This window comes from Zerene cesonia, chromosome 7 (genome assembly GCF_012273895.1).
Source record: "Zerene cesonia ecotype Mississippi chromosome 7, Zerene_cesonia_1.1, whole genome shotgun sequence".
NCBI lineage: Eukaryota > Metazoa > Arthropoda > Insecta > Lepidoptera > Pieridae > Zerene > Zerene cesonia.
The window spans coordinates 697718-714067 of record NC_052108.1 but is presented as its reverse complement, the minus strand read 5'-3'; the positions used below and the strand labels follow the sequence as shown (position 1 = coordinate 714067).

General features: G+C 32.7%; 1 protein-coding gene across 2 annotated transcripts in view; it reads right to left on the bottom strand.

Moving 5' to 3' along the window:
* Positions 1 to 9699: 9699 nt before the first annotated feature.
* LOC119840860 (netrin-B-like) overlaps positions 9700 to 16350 on the bottom strand; it is a 109321-nt gene continuing 102670 nt past the window's right edge. Inside the window, exons 4-7 of one of the 2 annotated variants that reach the window (XM_038367638.1) lie at positions 15982 to 16044; positions 13657 to 13728; positions 13058 to 13238; positions 9700 to 12679 (exon numbers count right to left, since the gene is read on the bottom strand). In XM_038367638.1, coding sequence (XP_038223566.1) covers positions 12529 to 12679; positions 13058 to 13238; positions 13657 to 13728; positions 15982 to 16044 — 467 coding nt within the window. In that variant the 3' untranslated portion in view covers positions 9700 to 12528. Of the gene's footprint in view, positions 12680 to 13057; positions 13239 to 13656; positions 13729 to 15974; positions 16045 to 16350 lie in introns of both variants that reach the window. The other variant, XM_038367639.1, reaches the window with a different exon arrangement.

The window sequence follows — 16350 nt, the reverse complement described above, 5'->3', positions numbered from 1 at the left end:
CAATAATTATACCGCATTATATTACCGCAATTAATTTAAGTTTAATTTTAAGTTTTTCGCACCGCTTTATTTATAATTAGTTAGTTTTAATACCGCCGTGATTCTAGGAACTTTTGTTATTCCGCGCGCATTAAGCGATCCTAGAGTCATAGTTTTCTCTATCTCTTATGATAAGTTTTTTAATGGTGACCCATTAAGGGCGGGTGATATGGTAACGTCAATATTATTAAAATAGTGAATTAAAATTAAATATTGTTTTGTGGTGTAATCCAACTACCCTCCTTACACGCGAGCACAACCAATCACCGCACGCTCTTAAAGCAACCGCAACGTCCCTATTGGACGTAGTGACGCATATACAGTCACACAGTCTGCATCGATCTTCCGCGACGATCGGATCACAATAACCGCCGGAGTGCCTTCACGTGGGCTCTAGACATTTCGTGTATAATTCGCATACCGCCGGAGAGCCTTTATGAGGCTTTCTTGTCACCGAATCAATCGAAGAGATCTTTCATAAAGATCGTAACCCGCAACCGCCGGAGAACCTCCACGAGGTTCTCTAGATATCTCAGGCATTGTGCTAGTGTAACCGCCTTCCCATTTGGTCGCGCTGAACCGCCGCGTGTGTGTGTGTGGAGTGAAGGACTGGATCTGGTCTGCCTGGCGGCCAGGCAGACCAGATCCAGTCCTCCAGCTCGGGCCAGGCCCTGGCACGAGCTGGAGGACCCTTGACCGCGTGGTGCTGTGCCGCGTGCTTGCTTGGACGCTACTCCCTCAGACGAGGTATGTGCCGTGTGTTCCCGTCTTTCCCTTTTTCGCTACACCACGTAGATTGAGTTTTACAGTCTGCTTAATATCGAAATTAATATATATTGGCGCGACCATCGTGAATTAATAATAATTTGATTTTTACTGGGTGTAGATTGGTCTAAATTATAAAGATATAATTGGTCTAAATTATAATAATGTGTTTATATTTGCATCTCGGATAAAAATATTTATTACTTTAGATTTTGTTTTCGTTAAATCAGAAAGAAACATAGTAAAAATTGGCAACATTTTACCTACACTTAAAGCGGTATTTTCACTATAAAAACTTAAAGATTATTAAGATTAAAAGTTATCTTTGGATTAGAAAACCACGTTATCTGTGAGTGCCATAGGCTATATTTTTTTTGTAACGCGTCAACCAACAGAGACTATCCTACTTATATTATAAACGCGAAACTTTTGTAAGTATGGATGGATGTTCGTTACTCTTTACGTAAAACTGCTGAATGGGCTTTAATTAAACTTTGCAATAATATGGCTTATACATCAGAATAAGAGATGAGTGTTACGGCACAGCTAGTACTATATACTTACGTACCTAATAAAATATAAAGCAATGGAATTACAGATAACGCAACGAGCAACAGGTATCACATAATATAAGCCATAACAGACTAAATAATTAATTTCACAAGCATCCAGAACCATATAGAATAAAGCTAGATAATTAAAAACGATATTACTGCTATTAATCACCCAACATCTGCCAGCATCTTATATTGTCCTCGGGGGAAATATCCAAATATCCAAAAAAACTAGTCTATTCTGAGGAGAGCATTAACTGTTTATTAACACTTATTGCCTACTTTTATTTTATTGTTTGTTTTATTGCAGCTTTTATTAAGTATATAAACGAGGGAAAATTATATAAACGAGGGAAATAAAAATATCATATTTCTGGGTAAATTAAGTATTCCTCTAGTAATTGATATTATGTTTTTATATTGAAATTGATGTGATATGCGTTTTAGTAGAATATATTAAATCAGCATTATTCCCTAAAATTCATCGCATTCGATCATAAATGACTTCTTGTATTGTATCCCAAAAGATGCTATTCGGATCCGAATAACATTAATCATAAATATAGGAAACCTTGTATCTGAGACAAACATTCAAAGACGAACAGCAGTTTTAATAACTCTGTTCGTTATATACTCAGCACTTAACGAAATTATCGTTTATACCTTGCTCAGGTAGGTTTAAGTGAGAAAGCAGATGCAATTCGCCAATAGAAGCGATTAACGCAATCCCGGGCGAGTCCGTGTAATGCTGGTTAAGCCAGGATTCGTTTGCGACCGGCCGATAAATCACTACAAGTGCTAGTTCCGTTGGGATTAACACAGGGCTGGCAAGTAAGGGACTATTGGGTTTGGGTCTTTCTATACGTTACTAGACGTTTCTAGAAGGCGGCTTGTATGGGCTAAAAAATGTGTAGTTTTATTTAAGTGTGGAACGTCAAAATTACAGAATGAGATTGTGGGATAGTCATCTTTCTATCTCCCTATTGAATGTGCAAAAATACATTGTGACAATGTTTTGAAGGGAGAATCAATTCATGATTAGAATAGGGTTGGAGAGTCGAGCATAAGTTAAAAAAACGATGCAATTTCGAGGTATTCAGTACAGTACGGGCGTTTCTATTGCCTATTTAGTAAGATAAACACTAAAATTGTCGTTTTCATTTTTCTTTATCATGGTATCGTATTTATAGAACAGATTTAAATACATTAGAACAATCTAGAATAGATAATTTATTTCGATACGATAGACACATGTGCTCAAGTCTAATGTGCCTCATCATTCTCTGTACAATTTCCGTTATATACTTTAATTTTTATAAAAGATATTGCTATTTTCTGCTTTATTATGTTATATTGTAGTATATATGTAAACTACATCCATTACATACATACATCATCACAAAGTTTCGCGTTTATATTATTATTAGGATAATATAAATATAAAATATTTAGAGCCAAAGTTAAAGTCATAGTAATTTTTTCAACTATTCTCGCTTTTTAACAAACTTTTATTCAATTTAACACTTTTATTAAATAAAACGTTTCATCTCATTTTTCATTCATGTCAATTCAAATTTCATTCATGTCAATCATTCATCATTGTCATTTTTCATTCATGTCAATTCAAAACAAGTCTTAACGACCAGTAATTTTTTCTGCCCCGACTCCCATGTTGCAATTTAAAGAAGTTTTTGTTGCAACCCTAGCCTAAGAAAACATTTGGGGGGAAAACAATCGAAGTCGGCTCTAATGACGCATTATCTATTTCGCTCGTTCGCGCCATTTCTTCGAGCCGTCGTGATTAATGTCCTCGTGCGAATTTAAATTACTCCATTGTTACCAGTTTACAGGATTATTGTGATCGATTTGCTGTTTCCTACTGCTTTAATAGCCATTTGCCATTACCATAGCACATAGTAATTATGTTAACACAAGTCATAAGTAGTGTAGCAAACATTACATATTTAGAAATGCTTTGTCTTTGAAGATTGCTGACCCACAGGCGAACCACCATCTTAGTTGCCCGTTATGGCATAAAAATTATGATTATTTATTCTCATAAATATCTGGAGCTTCTGTAAATTTTGGAGTACATTTTTAGTATTTAACTTGGCTGTCTTTATAGTATTTTGTTTTTTGTCTCCCCGTGACCACGCTCGCTGTAAAGTGTTCGAAACGTCGGGTTAATAATATAACGAATAAATCGGGTTGAAAATCTGTTAAAAAGTTTTTAATTTCTAAATCTCGTCTTCTTATCTTCTCTATCGTGTTTTTCACATTTGTGTTTTTGGTGGGGAAAAAAAGTAATGTCAACATGTCAAGGCTTCTATATTGTAGTTGGATGTGACGATCATCGAATGTCAAGTAAGTATTTATTAATCTGTGGCCAAGCGGTTATGTTTTATGAATTCATCAATAGTTTCAATTGCAGCTACTCAATTGTAATGAAGACAATCGGAATGCAATCAAAGTTGATTGAATAATCATTGATATTGTTTACATTTTAATATATTAGTTATGATTATAGTTATTTTAAACTCTAGTAATCTACGTTTTTGAATCGTCATTAGTTGTTTATTTGGAACGAAAAAAAATATAGTGTACTTAAACTAGAATTAACGATGACACCCATAAAAGCTTAAATAAGCTGTGCCACAGGTGCAAACGTCCACCTCCAACATGAAATAAGTTTTATATATTGACAATTTATATATAAAGAAATTTATTTTAATATAGAAAACAAAAATCTTAGATTTTAGACTAATTATGTTGTTACATATGTGAGTATGAATTCAGTGTAATTGTGTATGTTTCTTTGTGTGAGTTATGTAAAGTATTAGAGGGAAATTTTATAATTTCTTCTATTAGGTTGATAACCATTACATAGAACTTAATATGGTACTATGGTATGGTACTTACAATGGTTAACTCTAAGTTTTGGGCTATTGATTTTATTGAAGTGATTCCATCTAAATACATAACCTAGTGGCTAGTTCTGATTTTACTCATATTGTGTAATGAAAGTAGTCTACAACTATGAGTCTAAGAATGATATGTGTGTAACCACTGAATAGATTTTGGTGATACTAGGCAGTGATTTACTTTGATTTACCAGAAAATAACATAAGATATGAAAACACTTTCTATAGCCCGCGGGATTATTTACAGGTTTAAAAACACAATTAGTCCTACTTCCTACTAATGTTATAAATGCGAAAGTTTGTAAGGATGTGTATGTGTTTGTTGCTCTTTCACGCAAAAAATACTGAACCGATTGCAATGAAATTGGGTACGTAGACAACTGGACAACAGGAATAACATATAGGCAACTTTTTATCCCGATATTCCTACGGGATACGGACTTACGCGGGTGAAACCGCGGGGCGCAGCTAGTTTAATAATAAACCAACGTAAAATAGTTGCAATTCAACTTGAAAGCTTGTAAGTTTTTTGCAATGAATTGTATAAAACACAATGGCGTGTTTTTATTGCAATATCGCGTTATCGACCTTTGAAGGAAGCGTGAAATAGTTTCTAATGTTTTGAAAACAACCCGCTATAATTGTGAAATTGAACACTTACGTTTTCCGATATGTGTATTTTTAGTTCCAATAATATTATAAATTACAATCAAGCCTATATTCGTTTGTTTCATGACTCCGTAATAAATCCTTTACGCCTTGGTACATTAATGGAAAATTAAAGTTACATACGAATACGAATCGTAGGTATACAGACAGGGTATGTTGCAATCGACATCCTATCGCCCAATGGTGATAGGATACTTTTTATCCCGATTAACTTTTTATCTAATACTTTTTATTACTAAATCATTAGGAAATGTCCTAATTTCACGCAGACAAAGGGGTAAAAGTTAGTCTTTCATAAGAATATTTTCTAAATATTCCTATTTTTTCCAGAATAAATATTTAGCCAAGTTATTCATTAAAACATCAGCTATCTATCGAGCAAAAGTTCTATACATTTGTTCAGCTTCAGTTTAATCTGTTGAAACGAGCAGTCTTTCTGTCACAGTTTGTCTGTCTGTCACCGTCGGCAATGAAGCTGGTGGGTCGTTGGATGGCAAGCGCTAACAGCGCCTATGTATATTTGGGGAGGCGTAAGGTCTGGTCTGCCATCGACCTTACGCCTCTTCAAATGGATTGACGACTTCAAAAAGTGATTAAGAAAAGATTAAAGATAGGATAAAGGAAACTACTGGGAAGGGTAAGGAAAAAGATATGGGCTCCGAAAAATGTCTCTTAAACATTCGTATTGGTATCATTAAATAAATAAACGTATTTTTTTTATAAAATTATTTTGTTCCTATTTTAGTCTGTAATCTCCACCCCACTGGTGACACAGAATTTTTTTTTCTAAAAAGCATTATTTAACTTTTTAAATATCAAAATTTCGTAGATGTAAATATATTATGTAAAGTGTAGCTTAAAATTCCATTGACCATTGGGTTATTCAGAATCCTACATCCTCCAGTATTGTATTGCTGGTTTCATAATATGATATTAAAGGTCGATTTTTCAAATAGTTATTGACTCTATATATATCTAGTTATTGACCCTATTAATTGACCAAAGATTGTCGTGTTATTAACCACCTGACGTGTATACACACGACATTAATGTAACAATGGACTTATTAAAATGTGTATTATATTTCAACAGAGGTAAGTTATTACAGGCCATTGTTACCGGATTTATATTTGAGTTCAAGTTTATCTAAGGCGGACTACGGGATGCGATTATAAGTCGCATGGGACGACATGCGTGTGCAGATAGTCGTAGCATAATGTAGCTAGAGGAGAGCTGTGTAGTGCTTATATGAGCTAAGGTGCTGTCAAGTCTCGGTAAACTGTAATGGTGGGTAGAAAAATATTTAATTTAATAATGTATGCGCTATTATAATATTTCCTTATAGTATTGAAGAGTTACTTTTTTGTAAGTTCTGAAATAAAATTAACAATAAGGTAGTGCTCATTTTAAAATATACTAGCTGTGACCCGCGGTTGAAACCGCGTAAGTCCGTATCCCGTAGGAATATCGGTATAAAAAATGCCTATGAGTTATTTCAGTTGTCCAGCTATCTACGAAGCAAATTGCAATCGGTTCAGTAGTTTTTGCATGAAAGAGTAACAGACGCACACATATGCATCCATCCTCACAAATTTTCGCACTTTAGTATTATTATTCACCAATAGATGTCAGGAAAAAAAAAACACGAATAAAACACGAATATAACATTTTCTAAAAAAGATTCCTAGCTAGATCGATTTATCGCCCCCGAAACCCCCTATATACTAAATTTCATGAAAATCGTTAGAGATTCCGAGATTCCAATTATATATATATATATATATATATATATATATATATATATATATATATATATATATATATATATATACTAGCTGACCCGGCAAACGCTGTTCTGCCTTACTCTTATCCTTTAGGGGTATGAAAAATAGATGTTGCCCGATTCTCAGACCTACCCAATATGCTTACCAAATTTCAGAGGAATCGGTCAAGCCGTTTCGGAGGAGTATGGCAACGAAAACTGTGACACGAGAATTTTATATATATAGATATATATATATATATATATATATATATATACAAGAATTGCTCGTTTAAAGATATAAGATATATTCAAATGTATAATCGGAAGGCTTGCTATAGCATTAATAAACATATGGAAGATAAGAATCCATGGAATCTGGTCGCTTAAGAACTCTAAGTTAGTACTTCGACATCATTATCATTAAGATATGATTATTATTAAATTTTAGAACTTTTAGTTCCCGGTTAATTCTGTTGAAACTGCTTTCTGAGCCGGTGGTAAATATTAAAACCATGTTATGACGATCCGAAATTGCTTCTAGAAAAAGTCTATTTGAAGAAATAAATCTTTGAGTTTGAGTTTGAATATACATACGTTGTAGGTATAACTAAATTAATGTTAAATATTCAGATACTACAGTACCGATATTAATAAACTGAAAGAATATTATGAAATGTGTCTGAGCTCTACTAAATCGTTATTTGATGCGGAAGAAAAAACGTAACTAGAAACTAGTGAGTTTAATCATCAAAAGAATTGAGAAAAAGAATTTATTGCCATTCGTTGGATTTAAATACAAATAAATCTTAACTCATTTCAACATGTTTATGAATGTTTGCCTTCTCCCTAATGATACAACTATTACATATATATTTTTTGTGTATATAATTCATTTTTATCTAGATAAAATATGGTTATTAAGAAGCACGTGCATTTTAAACATTCAAAATCAAACATGTGTAATAATTAAAAACCCACACACACACACACACACACGCACACCTACTAATTTGTCTACATATATGTCGACAGTACGTTTCAGCACTAAATTAAAGTCGTTAGTCTACATATAAGTCGACAGTACGTTTTGGCACTAAATTAAAGTCGTCAGTCAATACAGAGCTTTAGAAAATCGCAATACAATCGCAAAGGGAACATTGAACTGTAGTTAGATCGATCTGTCCAGCGGCCCATTAAAATACATTTATTTTGTTATTGAACCTGTGAAAATATCTGTGCAGAGCTTATCGTGAAATGTCTATGAGAGTAGCTGTTTCCCGCCATCTTGCCCGCGTTTACGGTATGTTTATGTCAAAATTTCGATACCACTAAAGAAAATAAGGGTCACCATTAATAAAAAAATTAGTTGATTTATGTTGTATCAATGATTATTATGAAATATCGTCGGAAAAAATCGTTCTTTTTGGCGTTGTTTTTATGCTTGTCAATTATCTTCGGAAGAATACGCAAACACGTAGTAAGTGTGGACAATATTTGCAGACTGTTTTCCACTTTCCACGAATGTTTGCGCTCATTCGTGAATTGTGCGAATGTGTACGCATGTATCCGGGTATGAAAATCAATTGTAGCCAATATTGAAATAGAAGTGTCTTCGAATTTTAAGAGCTTCATCTGTTTGTTTGTACGGCTGCATGTAACAGACTCCCTTAAACTCGGAAGTGCCCACTTCACATAGACAGACTTCTTTCAAACTATTATTAAACGTATCAAGGATCGGTGAATATACAAAAAATTATGAATTTAACTTATTATCATGGTTGATATGGCCTCCTTAATGATCTACTTATATATTATACTCTGTATATGAACAAAAGCTGCGCCCCGCGGCTTCACCCGCGTAAGTCCGTATCCCGTAGGAATATCGGGATAAAAAACCAGTTGTCCAGATATCTACGAACAAAATATAATTGCAATCTGTTCAATAGTTTTTCCGTGAAAGAGTAACAAACACTCATTCTTACAAGCTTTCGCATTTATAATATTAGTAAGATTGAGACAATTTAGTTAAATCTATTATTAAAGCGTGGTTTTTTAGTTTATTCTTTTTATTATTTTCTTTTGAAGATCGATCTGCAATATACAAATATAGTTTCTAATTTTGAAACTACATTAATTGCTCGAATCACAGAATTTTATTTTTATTTTTCTCGCCTATACATATATTTTCCCTAGCTCACAGTAAGTGTTGATGCGTGCTGAATTATTAAGGGCGGAGGCCCGGGGGAAATCAGCAGTATCCGCTATCTGTTGTATAGACATTATTGTGTGTTTGCAACATTATTTATATCCGGGCTTTTTGATTTATTTCACTCGTTATGATGTTTGTCATTATAATGTCATGAATATAAGTTTCTGTTAGTGATATTTATAGTTATAGATATATATATCGGTGAATATACAAAAAATTATGAATTTAACTTATTATCATGGTTGATATGGCCTCCTTAATGATCTACTTATATATTATACTCTGTATATGAACAAAAGCTGCGCCCGCGGTTTCACCCGCGAAAGTCTATATCCCATTGGAATATCGGGATAAAAAGTTGCCTATATGTTATTCCAGTTGTCCAGCTGTTTACGTACCAAATTTCATTGCAATCGGTTCAGTAGTTTTTGCGTGAAAAAGCAACAAACACACACACACACACATCCTTACAAACTTTCGCATTTATAATATTAGTAGGATATACTAAGTGCGCCTTCCTCTACAATATGCTAAAACTTGAAACGGAAAGCACCAGCCTTCAAATAAAAAAAGGAATCATCAAATATTTCGAGGTGAACAAACAGAAAAAAATATAGTCGAATTGCAAACCTCCTCATTTATTAAAGTCGGTTGAAAATATTTTGAAATGTTCGGCGTAGGTAGTCGACGGTCTAGGAACTAGTTATGATATATTCTGGTCAAATGAAATGAAAAACAATATAAGTATATTAATGTACTTTATTTTAAATAAATATAACCAATAACATTTATTACATCACAGGAGGAGGGTATAATAAAACACAAGTTCATTGCTATTACACGGCGGCATACGTTTTTAAGACAGACCATATTTTTTATTTATCAAATTTAGAATAAATTTTACTTAGGCAAACACGGAATTATATTTTTTTTTCATGAAACCCATTTCCTTAGTCTCTAATATTATGATTTGTGATTTTTATTCGTTATACTAATACGTAATGATTAAAAAAAATTGTGAATAATCTATGATCTGTCTAAAATTCCCGCCAAAATTACCTTAAATTCAATTGACATTCTTACATAAATTATAACCTACAAATTTTACGAATTAAGCGTTAGAAAAAATGTTAGTAAGTCAATTTTCTTCAAGAATAAAATCAATTAGGCCAAAAAATTTTATATTTGAGAATTTTGCGATTTTGTGCGTGTAAATATTGTACTTTTCAAATTTATTATAATTTAGCCATATATAATTTCTTGTTTATTAATGCCTGTTAAGTACTAATAAGTCTATTGTAATGATATGAAAAGAAATAGATTACATATTCACATATTACACCCATCTATTAAAAACCTCACGATTCCATTCAATCATATAAAATCATTTTACGCGCCATAATTAACTTCAACAAAAAAAAACAAACATAAAATTGTAATTAACCCATTTGTAAACTTCAATTATTGAATACAGAATGTTTAATGAACAAATAATTGATGTATAAAAATTATTTAAATTATTTTAACAGAAATAATATACAAATAAAGACATCGGTTTCCATTGGCGCGAAAAATGAATTTGACGTAAGAAATCTAAAGATATGCATTACTAGAAATGGATTATTATATCGTTCTACAAACTAAATACACTTTTTACAATCCATATTACGTTCAAGCGATTCTAAGTTATTTAAATACCATATCTATATAATTATAAATACCCTTTGAAAACAAATTATTTTTAATGTTACATAGATGAAGCAAAATAATAGAATAGCCACTTAAAAAAAAGAAACAATTTTCCCGCCTCGGTTGTATGTCCGAGAAGCAGTATATTATGACGGGAAAAGCATACAATGAATAATTTTGTGTGATTTATGTGGAAGATTATACGCATAATTTTATTTATTGTTTCTGCTGGCCACGATGTATACTTACTGCTTAAGATTGTGATCCAACACTTCAAAAGACATATTTTTAAAAAAGGCTGCAAAATTCAGCGTTAAACCAGTTTTTGAAAGTTATATTGTATTTCATGTTCGAGAGGAACAAACAATAAAAATAATAATAATTTGATGAGCATAACAAATACGTATTAAACCGAAATATGTATTCTGTATAGAACGAATGATGTAACCATATTATGTTACATCATTTGCAACTGTTTTTTTTATTTATTGTTGAAGAATTAAGAACTTGTGACGCAAATAACACGAATTCAATTTTATGCACAAACTAGATGATTTCGTGCACACTGATTTAATAAACAGTTTTGTATCCGTAATATCTTGAAATGTTTTATTTTATGTCAAGATCATTGTAAAAAATATTAAGTAAATTTGACACACACTAAAACGCATTAAGATGATGGTATCGAAAGGTAAAAATATTGAAAAAATACTTGTTCTATTTTATCGCTTTCAAAAATCCTCGCTTCAAATAGCCACATGCCTATGTGTATTCGACCACAGCGATTCACCAACAATAGATAATTGTAAATTGTTCAACCGTCAAGATGATTTGTTGCATTGTGCATGTAACTGTACCTAGTACTGTATCTTTGACGGCTCAATTGTACATGATTACTCGAGTGTACTTCTATTATAGTCTATGGCAAATCAAGAGTATAGTCTGTGGGAGAATTGAAATAAAAAAATCACGCAATTCCAATAACGAAAATTTTTAACGGATGTATATCTACTGTGTAAAATAATATTTTAATCTCTAATAATATGTTTTCAAAAGGTAATTTTTTATAACACTATTTCAGTAAAGCTAATAATACTGTACAATACATTTTGAGGCGTTAATATAATCGTGTTAAGAAATTTTATAAGAAAGAAAAATAAGTACTCAGAGCGTTAAGTTACTTTGGCAAGACAGATACGGATCAAATTAAATAAATTAAATGAAGTCAGCAATGGAATACCTAATACATAAATTAGTCTAACCTTAAATATAATGTACTTAATAAATGAGGTACGTTAAAACATTATGACTATCTGTGGATATGAATTATTTTCAAAACTTATGCTCTATATTATACATTCAAAATGTCAAAAAACGCGCCATTAATTTAACATCAAGCGCCTAAGTTGTCAGTACCTAAAACAATATTAACATACGCATTTCAATATAAAATAACAATTATACAAAATGCATGAATTGGAACGAAACTTTAGCCCTAGAATCTATATTATTTAATCAATAAATAATCTTAAAACTCACTTGTTTTACAATCATTAACATAGTTAAATTTAACTGCTTAATTAAACTCAACTATGTGTACAATTGAATAGTGATAACGAAATCCTAGGAAGGGAGAAGAATAACTTTTTGGTATAAATTAAGACAAGAAATGGACAATATTGTCGCACCTAAAAAATCGAGTTAAATTGATATTAAGCGAAAGACAACTAGACATTTATATCGATCTATTATTAAACCTTACAAACGACTAGGTGAACTATTTCTCATTAGACAGCATAATGGCAGTTAAACATTTGCACGGAACATAGACGGAACCATTCAACATTCGATTTTATAGGCTGTATATCGCGTAACCTCTGCGTTGCGGCAACTTTTCAAAATCCAAGATGGCGTCGGCTAATGACAGTTGACAGCGCGCCTCTGGAGGCGCCGGATGCGCCGATGCCAGTCGTCCCGCCATTCCAGAAGCAATGTTCTCTCTCCAACCGTTAAGCCCGGGAAACCTGAAGACGCGCCCTCTTTTTCCACTCCTAGGATTAAGTAGGACCTGCGCAAAAGAAGATCAAAATTATCCCGGGATAAAAGAGGTTTTTCTTCTCACAGCCCAAAATAGATGCTATAGAAGATTAAAGTAGTTTTAGAAATTTCTTAAAATTGCTAATCTATATTTCTCTACATTCTCAACAAAATTCAATTTATCTGCACTTTGTTCATGTCACTACTGCTCTTATCCACGACGGAAAATGTAAAAATGGCTCGAAAAATAAAAATAGATTATATGCTCGCTATTCGCACTTGCTAGGCGTTGTGAATAATAGCCAACCCTCATATAGGAAAACTCAACATATATATATGATGAGTACAGATTATGGTTATAATTTCAGCGTAAGATATTCTATATTCATATACTTGTATTACTACGTACTTATTAATCTTGATCTTGGGGCATTTGCACGCGAGATCGATGGCGCGTACGTAGAGGGCGGCCTGGCCTCTTCGCAGGCGGCTCCGCGGCGCGCGCTTGTACACCGCCTGCACGCTCAGCGCCAGCCGCACCCAGCCGTCGCCGCCCGCCGCCTCGCGCCCGACCACCCGACCCATTATGACTGGAATGTTGTGGAACGTGATTGGAATGTTCCAGAATTTATGTTTAGAATGTTCCATAAATATTTATAATCAGATTGAAACATTTTAGAATGTTGTTAGAAGATAGTTCCAGAAAGGGTTATATTAAATGTGATGGGAATTTATGAATGTCAAAACTCACAACAACAAATATTTGCTGATGATGATGATATTACAATGTTTAAAAAAGGTAACATAAATATTTCACAATTAACACATTTTAAGAAGAACAATAATTTTTTTATTATTATTTTATGATATACACTGTCGTCCTGTGAAAAAGATATTTTGACCTGTAGCATTCGTAAGAGCTGACAGGAATCACAATAAGTTGCTTTTAGAAATCAGAAAAAGAGACTATATTATATTAAATAATCTATCAGAAATGAAAATTCATACCGTAATCTCGGCTGCAAAACTTGTTGAGGCTTAGCGTTCTCGCGCCGGCGCGACACCGGCCGCACTGCTCCGCTGTCACCCAACACATAGCAAGTCAGTATGACATATTCCACACAATTCAACTGCAACTTATACCATCAGGACATAATTTTGATTGCGGTGGAACAATCTACACATGCAATAAGTTTTATGTACGTGTTTCTGCGTCATTGAATGAATACAAAGAGCTAGCATGGCAATTTACGTATTGCCCTATAAAATGGCTTTATAATTTTTCCTGAATTGTATAGAGTAAGTTTTGAGGCCTGTTAAGACGTATCACAAATAAGTTCATAAAAAATATTCCGCCGGTCTGGATTATTTGTTTTTAAGTATGATGATGAGTGATGAAATCACACTTTGCTTTACATTTTTATAAGCGAAAAATATTAGACAGAGAATTGATAGAATATATGTTATCAATGGTATTAAAAAGCTCATAATTACATAATTTTATAATTTACATTCTTTATTGTAAAAAATTTTTTGAAGTTCAAAAGCTACATAATAATTAAAATGCTTTCAATAATACTAATACTCATTAGCACCAATATTCGATAAAACATGACTACACTATCACAAGTCAACATTACTAATGCAAACAGTTTAAAAAATATTCGCATGCAACATACGGAAAGTCTTTACCTCGTCTCATGGCACTTGACACAAATATATGAAAACAAAAAGGTATGAATATGGTATGACGATGAATAAAAAACAAGCCTGAAAGAAAAGGTCGGCACGGGGTTTAATGCAGGATTTACATCAATTGCAAATAAATTTACTGTGAGACTGAACTCAGTCAATAAGCACTCTGTTAGAAATTGGATATAAAAATTGTAGTTAATTTAAGTTTTGTGTGGGCTGTGAATAATAACGTGTATGAGTAATTTATTTATTAGTTATAATTAATTAGGATAGCTATGTATTTAATATTTTAAAAGTAGCCCAAAACGCGGTGCGCGGTTACTCCGTGTAATCCCATTTAATTTTGTTCTAATTTTGACAATTTGAAAGCAGTTCATTATTTTTGATAAAATACTCTTAAAAAGTCTTATTGTATCGAGCCTTTTTTTACCAAAATCAAACGTAATAAGAACATAATTAAAAATAAAACTGTTAAGCTGCAATAGTTAGAATAATTATCCGTTATAAAATTGTACTGTATGTATGGAGTCAATAATCATTATCCCTCCTTTTAGTTTCACGGAGAACCAATCCAGCCCGGTTCGGCTCGGTTCGGCCGTTTGTCAGATGCAATTCATTTTATTGTGAAAGTTATAAATAATGCAATAAAGCGGATTTATAACTAATTGCCGTGAAGATATTATTCCGGACGTATCAATCAATATTTCGTAATTCATATTATGTTAATATGATTGATATAGCCGCGTTTAATGGGACACGTTTTTGTAGATCATAATCTATCAAGACGAACATTGAATTAATTTAAATTTTACTTGTTCGATGTACGTAACGATTTTTGTGACGGGTAATTATCCTAAAAAAAAAGCCTGACAGTTTGCTTTTTTTGACCTACCTCAAAAAAGGAGGAAGTTCTCAATTCGATTGAAGGCTGTTTAGTTTTCGTTGAACAAGAATGATAATTGAATGTTTGATTAGGGTTTCGTTTTGCAAAACAAGGTAGACACGATACAATTATGTGAGTAATTTTTTAGCTTTATCACAGGGCGCAGAGTGCATTTCTTTCTTCAGTTCGATTTATAAATGTTATTTTTAACAGAGTGCTTTTGTCATGTCTTCAAACGATCGTTATTAATATATTGAACTTATTATTGTTTACTATTGTTTCATTTTTAATTAGTTTTTTTACAAATCGTTTTTAGACACAACACTGTTAGAGTGAATGAGAGTCGAGGAATTTGAATTTAAAGACATTGTCTGTATCATCAAGTAAAACTAATTAGAAACTAATTAGAAATTATTTTTTTTTATTCAAATAAACGCTTATTATCCTTAATTTTACGTCGATTAAATCTGTTTCACGCTATTTTTTCAAACGTTTGATTGAACATGATTAACTTTCATTTATAGCCAATAAATCAATATTGAATTATGAGTGTTTAAATATCAATAAAATGTTGTATTTAATACATTTATGACTTAATGACGCTATGATATATTGCAAGGGTGAATATGTGCAGAACATAATAGAATCATTCTAGAAATTTCTAGAACATTCCGGTAAGTTCTTGAAGCTTCCAGACTCTCGTTCGCTCCAAGGGTGATGTGATGGGAGTGCAATGAAGTCCACTTACTACTTACCGCGGCCCGGCTCGGCGTCCACCGCCTCCATGGCCTGCACCGCTGTTACCACCCGGGGAATACCTGGTGGGGGGTGGTGTGAAAATAATTATATTATACAGAATATAAAAATAGCCAGGTTGCTTAACATTTAATGTGTAATTAAATGACAGTACCGTGAAGGTTTTATAAGCAAAGGTCTAGAAAATTAATATATCTGAATTATACAAACAATTTCTGATCGTCAAGGTTATTAAAGAAGTGAACATTTTCATACTCTATACTCAATATGACAAAATGATGATGAACGAATTTCCGTGCACCTTTGCATTGTTATAGCTTATATACCAGAAGGACTTATAAGCTACCGAAACACTAGCTTTGGCCCGA